Genomic DNA, 22979 nt, shown 5'->3' with positions numbered 1-22979 from the left:
ACAAAAACACATTCAAAATATAAAAATACAAAATAACAACTATGCAAATCTAATCGTAAAATAAAACACAAAATAATAACATGCCAACATCTGAATACACTTACACGTACTTCCGGCTGCATTAGAATTAATTAGGGACGAACATAAAATACAGAAAAATAAATAAATAAAATTGAAATTGAAAACATCGATATTCGTTCATTTATTTATTTATTGTATTACCGGTCCCCAGCCCGGGGGCCAACGTATTGCGGGGACGCAGTAAACTTACAATTACATATAAATTCAAAAAGGAAGTAACATTCGAAACTCTCAAAACAATTACAATAATAAAATCATATAATATTAATGAAATAACATTACAGTCTATTCTGATTGTACAATCTCAATCGAAAATTCGAAATACTTATAAACTACTATTTTGTTTTTATGCCAATTATTATTGCACTAACTAAGGAGGTCTAATAACCTCTTAATATAAGTATTTAACTAAAGTCCCGTGCGCTTAATGTCACGTGCACTTTTAATTGAACAAAGTTATTAATCTGTGATCATTGAAAATTGTTTGTGTTGACAGTTAACGAATTGCAAACAAACTTAGAGTCCGATTTTAGATGTTGCTATAATTGTACAATAATATAATTCTGTGCCTTAGAAGCATTAGAACAAGCCTGATTATTTTCTAATTTTACAAGAAAAAAAGCTTTTATAGAACAATATATTGATCTAAATGTTTCAAAAAAAAAGATTTATTTATTAATATATTATTGTATTGCGTTTAGTTTTTGTTACTTGCCCGAATATTGCTACTCCAAATTGGCTTTACATAGCAAAAAAAAGAAAATAGGCGACCATTTAGAACAGTACTTTCGCCCTTATGCTTCTTACGCTCAGAATAACACTCACCTTAGTGAGTTTACTATTGAAAAACAAGCATCTATTTTACCGACAAAATTATAACGTATACAGTCATAATATTATTCACATTATTTGTGCTGTAATTTTAATAAATAAAAAGTTTACAACAACGTATTATTTCTATATAGACTTGAATGCGACTATTACTAAATGGACTTAATGCTAATTCAGTTACTGTAATACACGTCCGGTCAGAAATTCGGTAAGATGCCACATCAGCATTGTTAGCTGGCCACTATATTTTGCTTCTGAGGTCGAATGCTTTAGTTGTAATAACAAAAGTCATAAGCGCCATGGAATCCATTGGTACATTAGTGAGTTGATTCATCCACATTTGTATAGTACGACACAACTTAGATGTTGCATCGGCAAAATTCGTTAAACCGATCACATCCGAATTAAGTACGCTATTCCAAATTATCAATATTTATTTCTTATATGAATATGATCTTTACACAAACGTAATACCTTGAGATATCATATGACCGAATATATTCATCAATTTGATCTGTCGATTCACATGCACTTGCTTTTTCTGATTGAACTGACGCGAGAATCTATAGCGACGAATAGCGTCGAATGGCGCGATAAGGAGCATTTCTATTGGTTGTATAAATCGGCAGTAATCGATTATATTGAATTTGCAGACGCTAAATCTAAGTCGTGTCGTACTATACCGAATTAATGATCAGACATGTTGAATACATGAATACGGGAATGTTTTATTCTTAGAATATTTGCGACGGTGGTTATACTAAACAAAGTATTCTGAAGACAATTACAATGATTGTTCAGTCGTTGATTTCAAATATATTCAACACTTAAACGATAAAATTTAACAATCAAACAATCAATACATTTTCAACAAATGATCAGCAATTATATAGTTTATAAATAATACTGCGACGTACATATGGCATATGCTTTTAATTTCTATATAGCTATCAGCTTCAGTGACGTTGAAAATATATAATCGTGATAAAACATAACAGCAATATTTAATAATAATAAAACTTATAATATATTAAAACTAAATATGGAATACATTTTATTTATTAGTTTAGTTTGAATATTGTTAATGGTAATGAAGTATGTTGTTTTTTATATTAATGAGAATCTAATACAGACACCACTACACTCGAACCTACCCATGCTTTGTATTTCGATGCTTAATAATTTAGAACTATCTTCATTCACATACTAAGACGAAATGGGATCGATAGATTTGACAATAACATACCTTACACGTACTGTTTACATTTCATTGGTTTAAAATTCGAATAAAAATCATTTTTTAATAAATTGTGGATAAAATTGAGCAGATTTGGCACGATTACAGACATCATCGATCGCAAGTCTTATTGTTTATGGAGTGATCATAATAAATAAATAGTCTCTCGAGACGAATTAGTTGAGCAATCATATTTATAAATTAAAATTAAGATCTTGGATCTCAACACAAAAATATAATCACAGCCCTCGCACATAATATAATATCGAGAATGGTTTAGGGTAAAGAAGTTATGACTACTATTATTAAATTTAAATTAAAGGCGGTTTTGGACTAGAAAGTTCAAACATTGTCATTAGGTAAACAATTTTCAGCCCAAGGAAAAAAAAATTTAATTATATCATCATAGTATTAGCTTCCAACGAAATCTGAGCCTTGTATAGTTAGAATAACACAATTTCGGTAAACAATCAAATTTTTTCTGCATTTAATTTAATTAACCTCGTTTAGAAACCGAATCTAAATCGTCTAAAACAACAACAAAAAAATTCCACGATTTTTAAATATCACTTTTATATAATAAATAAATCGATCAAAATAAGATATTTCGTCGACCAATACACATTTAACTACGCCTAATTACTTAATAAGCTAAGGTAAGGTTTAATATCGTTTTAAAATTACACGATAATTAATAATAATAATAGTCACGCTATCCGGTTGGCACTATATATTTTTTTCTAGTTATTAAAAGTGAGAATGTAAATATTTAATTTAATAGGAATCGTAATATTCAATACGATTATAACAATTCATTGCGAAATAGAATTAAGATTTCGAAACGCTAATTAAAATCAAACACGCTCGCATACCGAATAATTAACAATCATCCAACAACGGGGGAGTCTACGATGACTTGGTCTAGTGCGATTTAGAAATTTAGCTATTCGTTCTCGTCATCAGAGCATAGGGGAGGGGGGAGAGTGGAAACATCAAACTTTTGCTCTGGGCTATCACTCGAAGCTTGGGAATCCACATAGTGACTAGAATAAAAACGCTCAACATTGTTTAAACTGAAACGCTGATCGAGATCTCTAGAGAAGCGTTCTTCATTACCGTCCCTTCGTTCAGTGTTGTGTTCGTATTGGGGATAAAACTCTTGAGTTTGGAACATATCGACATCCTCATAGTGTTCCGGATAGGGACTGCCTCTGTACTCTTCGTATTCATCCTTATCTTGAGGCAATTCTGTATCGGAATAAGCAACGGATTCTCCACGTTCAAATAAGTAACTTCCCGATTTACTTATTTTCGGAGCTCTTTTAATAGTATCGATTGGATAGGCGTAATCATCAGAATCTTCTTTGTCACTCGGTTCATCATAGAACCTCGACTGGTGTTGACCTGACGACTCACCTAGACTTTTATCGTCAGATTGGCGATATCCTGTAGATTTCATCCTCTTAAGTGATGATTGACGGCTACTTTTGTTCGAATAAGAAGTTCTTGGTGGACTACCTTCTGGTACAAAAGGTGGTTCTTGAGAATCAAGGTACGGATGGCGCAAACGACCCAATCTATCAAATCTGGGAAATCCCATTTCATCTTCTTCAACAGAAGATCCAAAACCTTGGAACTGAACTGGATTTATATTAACTGGAAATTTTTGATTTTCATATGATGCGCTTTTATATTTCGCATAATTGACTAGTTCGTCGTCTTCAGAATAGCTAGTAGGCTCATTTTTAGAATCAGCCTTTGACATTTCAGATGAACCCGATTCAATTTCAGGGATATAACTATCAGAACATTCGGAGCTCTCCATGCGTCGAAGTGAATCTTCTACTACTAAATATTTAGTTCCTTTGAACTTGTCACTTTCAGACGAACACTGACTTTTGGTCGAATCTTCTTCGAGCACATCCTGTATTTTGTCTTGCTTTTTACGTGTATTCGTAACTTGTTTCTTACGTCGAAAAGTTCTCATTCTTTCACGAGGATCTCGGATAACATCTAAAGAGCTATCAGTATCGTTGCCGCTTGGCGGACTTTTTAACGAAATATTCCTAACGAGTAATGATTTCTTGACCGGCGTTTTTTGAGGTTGAATAGGTGGGGATTCGGAACTTAGACTGCTTGAGTAATATGGAGAACATCTTGACAGAGGGGTTTTACCTGATCTTTCAGCAGACCTTTTTTCCTGTAATTCTCTATGAACAGAGGGTATTTCAGGAACCGTTATAACCGGTAAATCAGATGACGACAAGTAATGCTCATGGAATGACCAACTCTTAGGTTTACTTCGATATTGTTGAGATATTTTATACTCTTTTATTTGATTTTTTGAAAGAGTTTTATCATCGTAACTAGCGTGTTTTGCTAATGGTTTGTAGTCAGATCTTATAAATTGACAACTCGATTCTTCTCGAATAATATTTGAGAACTCTTGACTTTGGTATCGCTCGCTATGTTTTTCTTCCTGACTGTAAAGTTGGGATGGTATGTCAATATCTATTTCGGGTTGGGGTCCAAAATAGTAAGGCTTGTAACCACTGTCTTCACTCTGACAGCGCATTGTAGTGGTTTTAACATGTTTATGTGTCTCTTCCTCGTAACTAAAGCTTTTTGGGGGCGCTTTTGCATATCTTTCTTTTGTCAAATCTTCAGAAGCTGGAAAACCTCTCAAACGTTGATCGAATCGGAGTACACCATTAGTGTGTTTTTGTAGACTACTCAAAGAACTGGAACTTGACTTGTCTGATTTATCGCTGTAACTAATCGAGGAAGATTTATCGTTTTTACCCGTATAAGACGCTGTTAATCTAAGTACAGGTTCCTTAGAGTCCTTGTCATTCGTTGGAGTTAATTTTTCGCTAGGTATATTTTCCACATCACACTTCTCTTTAATTGGTGAAGTTTCTTTTACGATCGTTTTATCCGATTTTGTATCTAAATCATGTTGATCTTCACGGGCCGTAGCTACAAGTGTATGACTGGTACTCGCAGACCATTCAGATATAGATTGAGCTAAAGTAAGGGTACTATCACTTTTTGTACCTGAACTACTGTCTACTTTTCTTGACACTGTCGTTTCGGAACTACACAATTTATCATATTTGATGTTTTCTGAACTTTTATCAAGACTACTACTTTTTGAACTTGCTTCGGCCTGTGAACCCATTTTTGGTAATTGTTCTGACTTTTTACTCGAGTGGGATGTAGAATATTTTTTTATCGCAGTTTTATCAGATTTGTCACTTTTCGGAATAGACACCGCCGATATACTTTCGGATGCTGAAAGATTTGCATATTGCCTAACCGTATTTGTACCCGTCGACCATTCAGAAATACTCAAACAAATCGATGTGTCTTCTGAATGTGAGCTATGGGTGCATTTTTTCTGGGGTAAGCCAATTTTAACAGTGCCATCTAAGTCCGTACCAAAAGAACTTGTTTCTTCTTCGGAATGACTGCTATGACTACATCTTTTACATGTACTCGAACTGCCAACACTAAGTTTAGTAACAGCTCTAATCGTGTCTTCAACATTCGTTTGTGAAAGTAAGTCATCCATTGACGTATCTGAGTTATTGGAGCCAAAAGAGAACTTTTGTGCACTTACCTGTGAAAAACCCTTATCAAAATCAGGTGAGAGTGATTTATTGTCGCCACCAAAGACATCATCAGTATAAAGATGATCATCATCATATACTGGACTATGATTAGTAGGCGATTTTTGAGGTTGACTTATTATAACTTTATCTTCTAAATTATTTTTTACGTTAAAGGATTTACTTTCAGCTCTGGAACAACATGTCCCCATATCCCCCATTAGACACGTAGCTTTGCTTATAGTTCCACTTAAACAAGATTTGTCATAATTCGGTACTACACCTTTATTGAGACATGTAAATTCATCGTGATTATCTAAAGGTTCTACCATATAACCTGATTTATCGTAAGGTATAACTTTAGGAAGCTTTTGATCAGTATCAACATTTTGTTCAGTTGATTTTTCTGACTTTGATTCTTGTATATCCCTTTCCAAATCATCGTCATTATTAAGAGTGTCACTATCGTCGTCTGACCCTACTTGCCCTTTAGAACTCTCAGACTGAATTGTAACTTTCATGGCTTGTTCTGGCTCGTTACTCATATAGTAAATATGAACTTTCTCAACAATTGGTGTTTCTAGAGTACCAGATGTAAAAGAATTAACATCTTCGTTATCACTCGATTTTTGTCTAGCTATTTCTGAAAACGTACATTTAGAGACAGCTTGTGGAGGCAATTCGGGCAATGGCCAATCTTCAGAGTCTTGACTCTCGCTAGCTGAAGATTGTTTAAGCGGTGCTAAGCTTTTTCCATTATTCGATTTCTTACGACGATCTTCATACTTTTTCAAATCAGTTATTTCATCAGTTTTCTTGTTATTCATTTTTTCAACATCTTTTTTGGATTCGGAGTACATTTCACTTATTTTAGTTTGATCTATAGGAATATCAGGCATCTCAGCCGATGTTCTACGATCTGTATCAGATATATAGGCAACGTTAGCATTACTCGGTGGGTCTGAACTTAAGCTAGCTTGATGATCACTAGAATTTAATGATTCTTCGTTAATACTTTCCGATCGCGAACAAGCTTTTGTGGAATCTTCGTCAGCACTAGTTTTCTCAGATGTAGTACTACGTTCTGATATTCGTGACAAAGTACGTCCAAAATTTTGACCATAGCCAATAACAACATCGGAAGTTGTGGAAGAGGTTGCTGGGTACAGAAAATTAACAGGAAAATCATTTAGATCATCTGTAAAATCAGCTTCCGTGGAATCTTTTGACGTATTCGTTGAAAGAGGCGGATTTTTCGAAAAGGTATGAAAGTCGTCAAGTAAACGTTGATTGTTGTATTCAAATGCATCTTTATTCATTGTTAAACTTTCATAGCCTTCGTGATCTTGAGGGATCCAAGCCTCTTCAATACTAGTACTATTTTCACTACCCGAAGCACCAAAGAAAGGTCGCCAAGTCGGTTTTAATTCTTCGCCACGTCGGTATGCTTCACCCAAAGAACCAGACGTAGATTCAGTCGTTTCAAAAGATCCTCTTGATTCAACACTAAGTGATCCCCTGGAATCCATACTTGATTTTGAAGAACTCTTTTGCTCATCGAGTCGTCCTTTTCTTCTAGAAGATGAATCATCAACACTCAGAGATCCTTTAGATGGTGTCGTGGTAGTAGTTGTATCCATACTTGACTTCGATGAACTTTTTTGGTCAACGTCCTTTAAAGCCCTCTTTTTCATAAGCTCTCTTTCAAACGATGATGTGATAACGTTACCATCATCATCAAAATCAACAGTCATATTTTGATCCTCTTGTGATATCGTAATGGCAATTTTAGTTTTCTTAACAGTTTTTTCCAACTCTTTTTTAATATCAGAAGCTTTTGATCCGGCTGATTGACTTGATTCAGATTCTTCTATAACACATTTTCCTATTTTATCTAAAGCATTCTTTCTCTGATTGGGCCTAGAAAGCTGTTCAACTGTTTTATCAATACTTTCAGAACTGGATTCCGAATCAGTTGGGGCCTTTTGAGAATCCACCTGACCTTGTTTTTCTAAAGTTGGTGTTGGCGATTTTCTTGTACTGAACTTTGATGGACTTCTTGGACTTTCAATACGGCCGATTTCAGGGACGGGTGATGGAGACTTAGAATTCGATTTTGAATGTTCACTTGACAGAGTATGCTGAGATAACAAATGTTCTTCACCATATTCCATTGCTTGTTTTAGCTCCTCCAGACACTCTCTATCTTTTTTATTAAGTTTTTCTATATCTTGTGATATACCCAAAGGCCTCGCAATTGAACAACTTACACTCGATTCATCATCAATTGAACTTCCTTTGATATTAGCACTTGAAGGACTCACATCTTTTTCTATGCTTGTCCAGGATGTTGACTCTGAGCTTCGAGAACGTTCTGCGCTCAGTTTTAGCAGTTCTCCGCGTCTAGATTTAGCAGATAGCAGTGCTTTTTGTTCATTTTTCTGATCTGAGGGCGATATATCATTTGCACTACCAGAGCTTCCGGTATAATCTCCTGATTCCGATTTATGTCCCGATTTAGAAATACCAGAATCAATAAATGGTATGTTTTCAATAGTTGGACTATTCTCTTGAGGCGGAGTAACAATAATTTTATTTTTGTTTTTGAACTTTAAAGCTAAATCTGTAGACTTTGGAAAGTCTTGAATTTTATCTTCACTTTCTGCATCGTTTTCTAAAAATAATTGAGACATTGATTCATTCTTTAAAAATTCAACCAAACTTGCCGATGATTCTTCGAATGTACTCTGTGCTTCTAAGGCTTTTATACTCTTACTTGTGTCTGAATGAGGTAGCTCTGTATCAGCTGTGAATTCGTCATAATCAGCAGTAATCCCTGAACCAGTATCATCACTTTTTTGAAGATGCAACTTCGTTATTTTCTCTTTCTTAGATACTTGATCTTGGTCTGATGAGCTATCAGCATCAATGTAAGGAAGTGAAATACCCAACATATTACTCTCATCAGACATTTTTAGTTCACTAACTTCAGTAATCGATTCCTCTTCACTAGTTACGCGTGTGATTTCTGTTTTTTTAGTTTCAATTCGTACTTGCATATCTTGACTGCTTTTACTTTCATGAAGTTCTGATTGTTTCTGCTTATTATATATTTCTATTTTCCTGCGCTCCATTATTACAGTTTGAGTATCATTTTCAATAACAGTATGTTGTGAACTTGTTATCCATTCAATAGAAGAATCATCTTCAGTCTTTTCTTTATAACTGTGCGTAGGAGAAGTTTCTTTTGTATCAAAGTCTTGAGAAATAGTATCGATTTCTTCTTTGACTGTTGGGTGAACATCAACTGTAACAACTTCCTGTTTAAAATGTTTATCAGTAATGGGTTCATGCATAGATGCTGGGGTAACGTAATTTCTATCCAAACTTTTAGATTTGATTTTTGCCTCAAAGTGTGGATCAACCTTTCGCTCAAGACTTTTTGATTTAATGCTTGGGTGAACTTTCTGATAAACTACTTTTCCCTCGATTTGTTGTTTCATCTCTTGTTTTTTCGATAGTGTTTTTGGCGATTTTTGTAGACTTGCCAAATCATCAAATTTATCTTCAAGTGATTGGCTTGTTTTGTCTTCCATGCTTTTATTAATTTTGTTATTTGTTTTTGTCGTCTTTTGATCTTCAAAGCTTCTACTGATCTTTCCAGCCAGTTTATTATCTAGTTTTTTTGGTGATTTGGCAATAAATACATGATCCTCCGCTTTGCTATTTATTTTAGTTTCGATAATAATTTTATCACCCTCTGTCTTGACTAAAATTTTATCTTCTGGGGTTGGGAAAGGTGGTATTGTGTCTTTTACTGGACTAATTAAAGTTTTCGTTTGTTTTAAAGCTGCTTCAAATAACATTTGCTGCTTTTCTTTACGCTTAGCAATTTCAGTGTCGCTATCCTCTTGGGACTTTGTGCGTTCTTTACTACCTCCACGTTTAACTTCCATTTTCTCTAAAGATTTTGATTTTTCTTTTGCGACTCTTTTTGCAGTTTGATCTAACTCTTGACTATGGGCTCTTGCGATATCTAAGGGTGGAACAGTTAAGAAGTCAGGTCTTTCCTTAAGAGAAGATGGCAATGATTTTTGTGTCTGAAGAGCTTTAACTTTAGTAGCATTTGTATCTAAGGACCCTGCCTTATTTAATTTGTTATTAGTTTTCTGTTTATCGTCAGGCTTTGGTTTAAGGGTCAATTTCTTTTTCTCTTTGCGTTTTATTCTTTCAATATCAGGTACTATTTGATCCTCACTCAGATCTGATAATTTCCGTATACTTCCTCTTGGTGAATTTAAAGAAGATGTCGGTGATCTTGAAGGTGATTTAGATAATGGAGATCGTGATATAGGTGACCGAGCAATCGGTGATCTCGATGGTGATTTAGCTTTCGATAATATTTTGCTTAAATCATATTGCCGTTTAAACGAACGGGGCCTTCGCTGTTCAACTAGTTCTTCTAACAATTTCATTTCTTCATTATCAATTAAAGCTGGCTTGGATGGTAATGCTTCTGCGGTATTTTCTTCTTCCTCATCAATTTTATCGATAATCTCTTTTTTAACGACATTACTTTTAACCATTTTATCTTCTAATAGCGATTTTTCTTCTAAAATATCCCCTTCTTCATTGATATCTTCCACGGTATCGTCTTTTGAAGAAAATGCATTCATTGGTGGTAATCTATGTAGTTGTATAACCGGTGTGTCTAAACTTTTAGCTCTACGACTCGATGTTGGCGATTCTTGAGTTGCTTTTTGTCGTTGTAGTGAAAATACAGATCCTTCTGAAAGGTTTAATCGAGCATGAGCAAAGAGTATAGGAGTGCCACCTGTTTTACGAAGCATTGGTGAAATTAATTCATCGCGTAAGCTTTTTTTTATATCAAGTTTTGTTGAATCTTTTTTCTCAACTTGCAAGGATTCACTTTTTTCTTCTGACTGAGTACGAGGTCCAGTCACTTTTTGAATTTCCAAATCAACTAATAATTCATCATCTGATTTCAAAAATTCAGTACTTTCGAGAATAGGAGATGGAATATTTTCATTATATTCCCAAGTAGAACTTTCTTTGCTGACTTGTTTTATTTCTGGTGGTTTAGTAACAATGTCGTCTTCAGAACTCGGAATAGAAATTGACCGTTCTGAAATTCTCCTTAATTCAGTAGCAGTTCCACTAACACTATCCAGTACTTGTGGATTATATTTTGCCTCCAGTTCAGCTAATTTACGACATTGCGGCGGCGATCCTTCGATTTCTGTTGAACTCATTGTTTGACCTCTGTGCCAAGCCCCTGAAGTAATCTTATCATACTCGAGTTGTAGTATTGGCTCTAAATCTTTACGAGACTGTGGTGGAGAAAATTCTAACTTGGGCGCTGCTTCCGTAGTACCAAACACATCATCTGAATCAACACTTTCATCGTCCGATGAAAAAGATGTGATTCTTATTTTACTATTACTTTTGGTTTTAACCTTCCCACCAACACCTTTTTTACCAGTTCCACGAGCTTTAGGCATTCTTTTGGTAGGCAACTTTTCTGATTTTGACTTAATATCTGCCCTTAATTTTTCAGCAGCAGTGAGGGGTTTTGGATCCTTACATATAGGTGGTTGTTGAACATTACGCCCATTTATAGCAAATTTTATGTCGTGTGGGTATTGTGGCTCTTGCCTCATACTGTCTGTTTTAGAGCTTGTAGCCGAATCACTTTCTATCTGACTCAATTTAGAATTTAAAGTTTCAAGCAAAGCCGAATCTAATGTTTTTGATATATCCCTTTTCGGGCTCGGTAAATGTTGTAACTGCCCACTTTTATCTACTTCTAAAGTAATAGGATCAACTTTCGACAAATCTATATTTTGAGTAAACAAGAAATCACGATTTTCAACTTCCAAAAATTTAGAGACATGATCAGTTTGAATACTATTTCTTGGTGATTTTGGTGACTTAGGCGATTTAGGCGATTTTGGAGATTTAGGCGACTTAGGAGATTTAGGTGATTTTGGTGATTTAGGAGATTTGGGTGAGCGAGGAGATTTTGGATGATCATGGTATTTGCATCTAGGATGTGCATTTACAATATGGCGACCATTTTGCGGAGGCAAAGTTATAATATCGGGCGGTACTCTTTTATCATCAAGGGGAGATGGAGCAGTACCATTCATGACATGTCTCTTATGTAAAACGTACGGAATATCATAACTATCATCAACTACTTTTTTATTATCATTAAAACCAGCTTTGAAGGCATCGAATTCTTTAAAGTAATTTTGCGGCAAATCAAATAAAGGCCGGACAATTTCGGAATGTCTAACAGGTAATTCAAAATGAGATCGCTTAGTTGCTATCGGTGGAGCACTTGGTATTTGTCTAAAGATATAATCTTCATCGCTTGATTCTGCAGGAGTTAAGTCTATAGATTTTTGATGCATCAGCACATGTCTTCTTGAATTCACACTACTAAATCGTGGTCTGTTAGCTAAGCTATTAGGATCGCTCTTTGTTCTTTCCACTGTAGGATGAATATATGGAACAGCGGTATCTGCAAGACGGCTGCTAGAACTTGTATCTAGTATAAGTTTTGGGTTATATTCATCAAAGTGGGTCTTGGCCATTAATTCCTCTTTTAAGTTTTCTTTTCGTACAATATGTGTATGAACTTTCCCTCGCATAGATTTGTCAAATTCAGATTGCAGAATTGAGGAAGTACCAGACTGTATTGCAGCTGCTTTAGCTCTATTTTTAGCGTACTCAATACTATCCATTGCCGGCAAAACGCGCACATTAACATCAGATTCATTTGATGATTCTTTAACCAAATGAGAGGGCTGATTTTCTTTACTTATTGATCTAGTCAGAGATTCAATTTTATCTTTATCAAAACTAAATACCGTCTCCGATGAACGTCGTCTTTGGTAATTTTGTATTTTAGTAGATCTGTTATTATCTATTTCTGTTTCCAGGCCGGCAATTTTCTCAGGCCATATATGAGTTGTACGTGGGTGCATATCTTCTTCTTCGGTTGAAAATTCATCACTTTTCTTGATTGGACTTGAATCTGAATATTGTCCATATTGATCTAGTTCTACGTTTTGTAAACTAGTAGAGTGCATATGAGGAATTTCTTTATGCTTGTTATTGCTCGGAAATGTGGAGTATGGTGTTGGAATATGATAGTAATTGGGTGAAGTAACCAAGTTTGCTATGAGATCTTCATGAGATTTATCGAAAAGAGTTTTTTCTCGATATTCCGGTTTCTCCATGCCAACAAACGTCGATTGTGTATCATAAAAATCTTTACCAGAATCAGGACTAGAAGAAGGTGAAATAGGTTCAAAAGGATCAATATATGCATTTTGTATACTAGTGACACTACGGCGCCTAATACTTAAATCGTCGGGCTCATAAAGATTCTTTTTGCAGTCGTAATAATCGGACTTAGAATCTTGGCTGGAAGTTCTCGAACCTGACCTATCAGAACTTTTGCTTTTAAGAGTCTCTCGCGATTTTTTACTATCCGTATGATAAACACTATCACGTGACTTTTTACTAGACTCGGCGCTACTTTTGGATAGTTTCGAGTCGTAAATATCACTTTTTGATTCTTGACTCGACGTACGAGACCCTAAAGCGCGTTTAATTTCTTTATAAAAGTTCCCGTCGGATCGAACTGAGAGCTTCTCTCGAGGAAGTATTCTCGGATCGTCAACGAGGAACGGATCCAGCGGTAAATCATTATCACTTTTGTATTTGATCCCTGAATTGTTTAGATCTACATCCCCATCCTCGGTCTCGGACAGATGGGAGAGCGACTGATCGTCGTCCGAGGGCAAGTCGTTGCCGGAGTCGAGCGAGCAAGAGCGAGTGCGCGTGACCGCCGAGCGCGACAGCGACCGCACGCGCGCGTATCGCCGTCGCTCCGAGCACTCGTCGTCCGATCGCTCGATAACCTCGTAGCTGTCGTGCGAGATGTCATCCTGTGAGCCGCTGCGAGCGAAAGTCGGCAGGTCGAGCCGAGGCTCACTGATCGCGCCCGGGAAGCTGGACGAGTAAGCGCGGCCTATCATCTCCCTCTGCGAGTCGATCGAGCCTCCCCCGGCGAGGACGAAAGCGAGCGTGCGTGCGTCGTCGTAGCGCGTGATGGGCGAGTCGATGCGGCGCGCGAGCGGCGGGCGGTAGGCGTCGAGGTCGGCCAGCATGCTGCGCGTGTCGGGCGCGCGGCGCCGGGCGCGGCCCGCCTCGTCGAAGCTGTAGTCGCGCAGGTTGCGGCAGCTGGCGCTGCGACGCCACAGCGTGCGGCGCGGCGGCGGCTCGGCCAGCTCGTCCTGCTCGTCCAGCACCAGCGAGGCGGCCGAGCGCGACGAGCGCGTGGACGGGCACGCCGAGTAGATGTTGCTCTGCGAGAGCTCGTACTCGAGCCGCTCCGAGGACTTGTTGAAGCTGGAGGACTGCTTAGCGAGCACGAAGTCCGGGTAGACGCTAGGGGGCGGGGAGTCTGCGGCGAGGCGCGTGGCAGTGTGTGTGTGGGTGTGGGTGTGTGTGCGAGTGGCCGTGTGCGTGTGAGTGTGGGTGAGCGTGGCGCTCTGACCTGGCGTGTGCGGGCGCGGCCCACGAGGCGGCGGAGTGGGAGCGCGCGCGCGCCCACTGTCCTCCGCATCCGTTATCCACGTACTCTCCGGAGATGTCTACGCGTAAGACAAAAAAATATTCATTTTATATGAATTTGTTACTACCTTTAAAGGGTATACAATCTTTCAAAAGTTTTACTATAAATATTTCTTGCAAATATAATATCTTTTAATTAAAAACTATAAAATAATGAACTAAATGAATCGTAACAAATGTCAAACTAACTTACCAACGGTGTCGTCATCTGATGAGGCGGATGCGAATCCTCCATAGGATGATGATTGACCTCGGCATGGGTCACTACTTCTGGACCCGCTTGCTATAATTCAAAGCCATATAATATAAATATCATATCATATAGGACCAACATACGTCTATGATGTCAAATGTTAGGTGCTATAAAAATGGCATGTGCATTATGGTGTAACATATACAATTATACATTTTAATATAACAGCAGATATTAAATACTTTTAGTAAGATTAAAATGAGCACTTAAAATGTTTAATATCTGACATTATATCGTTTTACAGATAATAAAACATAATAGCAAAATAAATTAAATAGGACATAAACAAATAGGTTATTACTTAATAATACATTAATTATTATTGGATATGTTGAAAAATAATGTTGCATAATAAATATTTTATTCAATTAATTATTATCTATTGTAAAATAATTAGTTTCCGATGAAAACAATGAAAACAATCACAACGAACACCAAGCGACATGATGTTAAATATTCTATGTTAAGGTTCCAAGGAATATTAGGCACGATTGACACACATAATCTATTTTGAATAAAACCCTTACTATTTGATTGCAGTACAGTTTTGATAGCTGGAAAAGAAAATATATTTTTCTATGTGGAAAATAATACTAATAATCTATACACATAACAAAAAAGAACGAAAAACCGTGTAAATTACATTTTATTACTTCCGTGATGACTTATTATTAACATCTACAATCATCTAAACTCTCTATAGGTAATGTATAACTAATGTATAATGACTAAGATGAAGTGAAAGCGGAGACTACGCACCTTGTCCCTCGTGGAGGCGAAGGCGGTAGCTGGTGGGGGTGGGCGAGCGGTTGCGCGGCGCGCCGCCGCACGCGCCTCCTCCGCCGAGTAGCCCTTCATCATCAGAGAGGCCTCCAGGTAGTGAGGTTGCTTGTCCCACTCCAGGGAAATCGCTAAACCAAACGACGGCAGTGATTAGCTATCGGCCGCGGCTGGCGGTAGCGCACTACGAGACATCGATCTACCGTCGGAGCCGGGCGGCAGCGGCAGCAGCGGGTGCGCGGACACGCTGGCGTTGAGCGCGGGCGCGGACACGTTGCCGCGCGACGAGCCCGCCGAGCGCGACGTGCGGAACGAGCCCGACCTGCGACATCGGACAGAGGATGGTCACCACACCAGCTTTTGGTCCGCGAGCCGCGCCGGGGACGGCGACGCGGAACGAATCGACGCCGGACATTGGACAGTGCGAATGTTGTCATTTGTGGCACATGAAGATAGAAAAACTAATAAAAACATCAATGAAAATCTACTCATATTAGAACCATGTATGAAATAAAACGGGTAGGGATACGACAAAAATGTGCACAGTGGTAGATTATAAAAAATATCTAAAAATCGAAAGCGTCACGACAGATTAACACGAGCGTGGCGCTGTATTGGAGACGGTGGTACCAATTTTTGGCAATTTAGTGACGTAGCACGGATTCTTACAAAGTTATCAAAGCGAAGACTCGGGTAACATCGAACGAGCGTACCATCCTCCGACCGATAGTCAGTGTCGTACAACGACTACACTTGATTCAAGTTTTGGAAGAAGCGAAAGTCTCAACGTATACAGCGCATGCTCGAGAATGCTAATCACCATTGATAATACAAAACCATTCGAAGCCTCCCACTACCCGGTACTAATTATTTGTTTAAGGGACTTCGAGTTACATGCAATCTCGTCTGGTAGACAACAATATACCGAGAGTCTTGTATAACGACCAAAAGCTTGTGTTTCCCAACCCATGCTGTCCTTGCCCTCAATGTATAATTACTTAGTCACTTTGTTATGTTCTGATTTGGCTCCAAAAATAAATTTAGTAAAATTGACTTACAATATCAAATACTGATAAAAAATATTTAACATTTATGATTTCATTAGCCAAACTCTTTAATTTAAATAGATTATAATGCTAAAAAAATCTTATCATCACTGTAGGCAAAAGAGTAATCAAAACCAATTCAGAGATTTCTATCGTTATTTGAAATATAAAGAGTGACTTTTGATTAGGAGATGAAACGTCAACGTACTAGGGGCTGTCTATCTACAGGCAATAACCGACTAAAGTTAATCTACCAAAGCATATCTGCAAGTAACTTTTCACAGAAGCCGTTATTAAAATCATGCAAGGAATCCTTCAAATAGTCAACAAACTAGGGACCGCTAAGGGAAAGCAACGAGTACGTACCTTTGGAATGTCTGACGCTTAACGTAGTTATCTCTTACGAACTCAACAATCTGCTTCTGTGTTTTTCCACTATACCTATAAAATATTAAATAACGCATGTAAAATGATACCTAGTCTTGGTGGCGGGTTTTGGGACCGCTGAGACTTCACGTGTTTAATTCATTTCGGTGTCGTCGCTGAAGATATGCAACGTACACATGCGCGATTAAACTCTGCCATACAATTCGAAAGATCGCAGTGTTCCTTCCACTTGAGAGGAGAGCCGGCATTTGTCAAGCCGATGTGCGTGTATAGAACTCAACTATTATCACTTACTTAGTAAATAAATAATAATAAATGTGAGACAACATCACATACATTACTCTGATCCCAATGTACGTAGCTGAAGCACTTGTGTTATGGAAATCAGAAGTAACGACGGTACCACAAACACCCACACCCAAGACAACATAGAAAACTAATGGTAATCTACATCGACTCGGCTGGGAATCGAACCCGGGACCTCAGAGTGGCGTACCCATGAAAACAACTCGATGTACACACCACTCGACCATGGAGGTCGTAAGTACTTAAAATAAATAAAAAAAGTAATTGCATCTGTTTTGATATACATATGTAAAAACATATGTACAATAGTCACATAACAACATAAAGGATTTTTCTTTGCACTTATTACCATTTTTATCAAGTTAGTAATTCTTTTGTCGAGTGTGTACGTTTAAACAAAAAACCACTACAATAGTTCCGCTCAGCTATTCTGTTCAAGCCTTAGTTGTTGCATACAGAGTTCGTAGTAAATGTTTGAACAAAGAATCAATAAGCAAGTTTAATGCTTTTACATAAGGATCATGACTTTAACTTACAAAATAGATTGGCAATTTTGTAAAATTTTGCTCGAGAGTTTGGTTGTAAAAGGTAGGTCTTTTTGAAAAAGAGTCAATATTTAGGCTGAGGTTATTCACTTATGATCTCAATCACAACACTTGGTTACCTGAAGGAAGACCCTCTAGACATAACTCTAGTCTTATGTCGGGGCAAGCGAGGTACACTCGAGCAGCGAAAGAATCCGTGATTCTCGACACATTTTTTCCAAAAATTCTTGCATTCGTTACGACTTTCGAAGAAAAACTCCACGACATCGCGATAGTAGCCCTGTTTAAACAAAAGATAAATGAAAATTAGCACACACATAATTTCGCTGAGTGTTTCTGAGTGTTACAGACAGATTCGTACTTTATAATACTAAGTTGAAATGGACCACAGGATACTCCTGATCACGTTTACAAATCCAACCAAACACCAGGCAATACAATTTCCAAGTGCTAATTGCATGATTATATTACATTTCAAAAGCTTTCACATTATTATAAAAATTCACCAGTTCTAGTAGTATTTTATCTTTAAATCCTTCTACTTCTCAAAATAAAAGATATTTAAGGGCTGTTAGTTTTACTAATGGAAAACTTCAATTTCTCTGAGAGGTGAGCACATTAGAAGAATTGTATTAGTAGCAGCTTCTAGTATTATATTGTTTCAATAGCTAGTTTATTTGGACAGAATTTGACATTGATAGTGCAAAGGATCTCTTCTCTGTATTGTACCACTGGCATATCATTTTACACGATATAAGGTCGAAGTATGAGACGGATCGAGATGGCCCAGTGATTAATACGCGTGCATCTTAACCGATGATTGCGGGTTCAAACCCAGGCAAGCACCGCTGATTCATGTGCTTAATTTGTCTTTATAATTCATCTCGTGCTCAGCGGTGAAGGAAAACATCGTGATGAAACCTGCATGTGACAAATTTCATAGAAATTCTGCTACATGTGTATTCCACCAATCTGCATTGGAACAGCGTGGTGGAATATGTTCCAAACCTTCTCCTCAAAGGGAAAGGAGGCCTTTAGCCCAGCAGATGGAATTTACAGGCTGTTGAACAACAACAGTTTGTTTTTTGTTGACATTTATAGTGCAAAGGATCTCATCTGTGTATTGTACCAATGGCATATCATTTTACACGATATAAGGTCGAAGTATGAGATGAATACTCACATATCCCTCCGGATGTAGTTTGATAAGAAATCGTTTCCTCTTAAATGATATTTTCCTGATCTTGGCCCAGCTGAAGGTGTTGATCTTAGTGAAGTGCTGGAACACCGCGATGCCCATGTGTGCTACCGCGAGGTTCAACGGAACACCTTCGTGATCCTTCGCTGCGTGTACTTTTATACCTGCATGTTACATCGAAGGAATATAGAAATGATTGTTTGGTAAATTCGTTAAGAGATGATGATAATTTCGCCAAAATTAAGTACATAAGGTTTTCTTGTGAAGAAAAGTGTATATCATTATTACAAATAGTACTAGTGCACTGTACCAATTATGCAGGTAATTAACAGACTGCAAATATCTATTTTTATATAGTATTACAATTTCATGAATTGATGGATAAATATATTTTTTTATAAAATTGACAGATAATGTTATTTATTGAACCGAATTTTATTACGGTTTTTGGTGTCAGCTATAAATGAAATTGAAATATTTTTGCTGTTCATAAATACAAAATGTTTTACTAAATAAAAAAATATATTTTGCTGACACGTCATTAAAAAACAGTTCCTCTTTTTAAATCTCGAATCTTTATCTCGGACACTTAATTTCCGATTGACTTGAAATTTAAGTTACTCCCTTTCAAGATGAGAATTTTCGGAAATTTTAACATCAAAGGGAAAAAAATGGGAACTTTAATTGATTCTACCAGTGCGATTTCTATACGGGCAGATATTTGAATGATATCATTGACATAGATGAAGTAAGAATAAGTGTATAACGTGTATAGCTTTACGTACCGTATAACTCGCATCTTCGCGCTGTTTCTAATAAATTCAAATCTGCCTCCGCAGGGCTTTGGCCGCTGCAACGAGATTAGCATACATTACCATAATGTAAGATGCATACAGAACACAACCGAGCAAACAATCTATAAAACGACCTCGTTTCCTACATACTAACACTATTTTGTAATTCAACAAAAGAAACACGATCGACGTGAAAATTTGTGTAGAAAAGATTAAATCAGATATCAAATTCTATTTAGAAAATACAAGGATGTTAAAATATATACGGTCATACTTTTGTACAAAACTTATACTTAAAAATTATAAATTTATATAATAATTTTACAAAGAAAGATTAACAAAATATTTGTAATAGTCTATTTAAGACTCAGAAGACAGAAATAACTGTTTTTATAAATCGATAATAAATTATGTAACACTTTAGACTTTTCTTTCTAGTGTCTTTTACAATAATTCCGACCTCAGATTATACAAATTATTTTGTCTCACATATGTTTCTTGTGGTTCTCCATTATCCGCCTCTCGGACTCTGAATCTTGCCCGGGAAAGAACTTGTAGCCGCTGAGGTAGGTGTGGTCCGGGTAGTCTTCCGGTACGAAGTCGCCACACTCGGCTGCAACGAAGATTAACAAAACATTAAACGTATAATATTAGACCAATTATCTTCCGGTTTAAAAACAGAAAATATATTTAAAAAATGTAACAGCCTACAGAGGTCTATTGGGCTTAAGACTACCTTTCAGTTTGAGGAAAAGGCTAGACTAGTAAATAGGAGTTCAAAATCAATGCCGATTGGTTAATTGAAAGACAAAATATAATGTAAAATATTTAATTCAGTTAAATATTTCAAGACATTAACATTGTAACAAATGTTACAAGCTTATTATTCAATTCATGTTATCTTCATAAAAAAATCAAATAGAAAAATAGTTAATGTATTTTTATATATTTGAGACTGAAACTTTTGCACTAATAAATAAATAGTCGATATTATTATAATTAAAAAAACTAAACATAGCTAATTCTAAACGTAACAAATAATTTAGCATTCAATTACACTTCCTTCTATTTGTTTTACATTTTCAGTGATATTTCTTCGAAAAATGAACATAACAATTCGTCAAATATATTATTATAAATTTACTAGGAAAATTCAGAAGTGAATTTAGTAAAATATAGCGCGCGTCGAATATATGTCACACAGTTTTCCAAATCAAGTGACGCTCTTTGACGTAACGACGTTACGACAGCACCATGGGAATGAGACCGCCTTCTGGCTACGTTTCTTCGTCATATTAAAAATTGTAAGCAAATGCAAATTTAGACTGAGTTTCCTTCCTGAATCCGCTGACGTCAAGGTGTTTTCTTTTCTGAACAGGTTGTACATTGAATTATAAAAATTAAAAAATGTTTGTGTTGCTTTTCAAGACACATGGAAATCTCTTTTAGCCGATACGAAAAAGTTCTTAATTTGAATGTTTCTAGTTTTTCATATATTTTCAGGTATAACATCGTCATATGTACTCTGGTATGCAATAACGTTTTTTTACATATCTGAAATGGTCCCAATTCAATTTTCTTAAAAAAAATCTGGTCGGATTGTGACAACAATTTCAACCGCGATTGCTGGCATATTATACTAATTAGATCAACTTTCTTGAAGATAAAAAAAATGTTATGAATCGCATAGCAAATCATTCTATTACATGAAATTGAAATGAGATAATTTTGGCAGCCAAGATGATTAATAAACTTATATTATTTCAAAGGGGACCTAATGAATCATTTTCCCATGAGTGTTAAGTGAAGTAAACATTTGCATAATTGATGACCAACTCCGAAGGTCGCTCCCGGTCATTGTGTCCGCAACTAATGTATGACGCGTCACTGTCTCGTCTTTGTCATTTGAAATTAATTTACAACCTCATAGGCTAGGAATTTCTATTCACATGATTTTGTAGGTTCCAATCCAGTTTAATTATTATAACCTTAATATGTGTTTATAACCTTACTATGTGTTTATTTCGTGAAGCATAACTATATCGAATCGCATAGTATTAAATGAAATTCTGCCACAAATGTATCCACGAACTGTCTTCGGAACTAAGTGGAATAAGCTCAAAACTCTTTGAATACAAACAAATGACTTTTACTGATATTATTGTCTATGCTGTATGGGCGTGAGTCACACACATAGACAAAGAAAACTTTCAAAGATTGACATTCGCTCGCTTTATTGATATAACAGAATAAAGCCTTGCAATAGAATCATAAAATCAACAAATATTTTACACAACTGTGTGGTTTTATTACATTTATAATATCCATATCGCGCTGCTTGTTTAAATTTTTGTTGGGGGTTTTAGTAATAACTTCGATCATCAACGAGAAGACATATTTTAGGAATGGCTATCTGAAAAATCTACAAAACCAATATTATGTATATTGGTTTAGAAGATACTTGTACCAAAAGGTGCAGCGCGGTTCGTCGCGTCGCAGAAAAGGTTTGCTTTTTATGAGTAGCTCCGCTATGTCACCCGCTTGAATTTCATGTTCTTGTAAGAACATTACAATTGCATAACAATAGCTTCCCTTATCAAGTTACTAGTGCCTTTACAACTCTTTACATCATATTCTTGCGGTATTATTTCGACTGAGATAAAAACATTAAGAGGAAGCTCTTGTTCAATTGACTCAAAATTTGTAATATCCGTTTAGAATGTAAATTACATTTTTCTTTATTATTTGAATTTTAGTTCCATTTTTTGTTTTTTATAAACTCACTCTTGTCTGGAACAATAAGAAATAACATAAATAAACATAGCATTTTTGGAATTCGTATGCATATATAATTAATTCGTCGCAAACAAACTTCACATACCGTGACCAGAGCATTATTAGTAGAAATGATAAAAGAAACTCGATACTACTGAAACGCTGCTTCCAATTCTTATTTAATTCTAATGACCTTCATATTTTATTTGACAGTATCACCGGTGTTACCACTAATACTGCATACGAATAAAAAACTCACAAATAAGTACGAACTTTCATTTGTTCTGAACCTAGTCTTGGGACTATAAAAATTGTAATTTATGAAAACCAATCAAGTCCTTTCACTCACAATTCAGCTCGAGATATAATTGTTATTTACTTTGAGGTAATCTCTTGCGAGATCGCACTTCGTATTAGAAAATCGTACGTAATGAAAATCTTCGAGCATTATTAGTTTTATTTCAC

General features: G+C 36.4%; 2 protein-coding genes across 5 annotated transcripts in view; both read right to left on the bottom strand.

Moving 5' to 3' along the window:
- LOC124542566 (FERM, ARHGEF and pleckstrin domain-containing protein 1-like) overlaps window positions 1-22979 on the bottom strand; it is a 55190-nt gene that overhangs the window by 10722 nt on the left and 21489 nt on the right. For 2 of the 4 annotated variants that reach the window (XM_047120510.1, XM_047120506.1), the window contains exons 6-15: window positions 20229-20352; window positions 19731-19795; window positions 18931-19109; window positions 17867-18027; window positions 16876-16950; window positions 15667-15785; window positions 15443-15594; window positions 15211-15237; window positions 14624-14713; window positions 14354-14450 (exon numbers count right to left, since the gene is read on the bottom strand). In XM_047120510.1, coding sequence (XP_046976466.1) covers window positions 14354-14450; window positions 14624-14713; window positions 15211-15237; window positions 15443-15594; window positions 15667-15785; window positions 16876-16950; window positions 17867-18027; window positions 18931-19109; window positions 19731-19795; window positions 20229-20352 — 1089 coding nt within the window. The remainder of the gene's footprint in view (window positions 1-14353; window positions 14451-14623; window positions 14714-15210; window positions 15238-15442; window positions 15595-15666; window positions 15786-16875; window positions 16951-17866; window positions 18028-18930; window positions 19110-19730; window positions 19796-20228; window positions 20353-22979) is intronic. The other 2 variants (XR_006967333.1, XR_006967334.1) reach the window with 2 other exon arrangements.
- LOC124542550 lies at window positions 1464-14347 on the bottom strand. The gene has a single exon (XM_047120493.1). It carries the CDS (start codon window positions 13962-13964, stop codon window positions 3093-3095), a length of 10872 nt encoding a protein of 3623 aa, XP_046976449.1. The 5' UTR covers window positions 13965-14347; the 3' UTR covers window positions 1464-3092.

Source organism: Vanessa cardui, chromosome 2 (genome assembly GCF_905220365.1).
Source record: "Vanessa cardui chromosome 2, ilVanCard2.1, whole genome shotgun sequence".
Taxonomy (NCBI): Eukaryota; Metazoa; Arthropoda; class Insecta; order Lepidoptera; family Nymphalidae; genus Vanessa; species Vanessa cardui.
This window is presented reverse-complemented; position numbering and strand designations above follow the sequence as displayed.

Bases quoted from the DNA above. Each gene is read 5' to 3' on its own strand.
- LOC124542550 (XM_047120493.1), bottom strand. From the start codon at position 13,964: ATGCTGGCCGACCTCGACGCCTACCGCCCGCCGCTCGCGCGCCGCATC.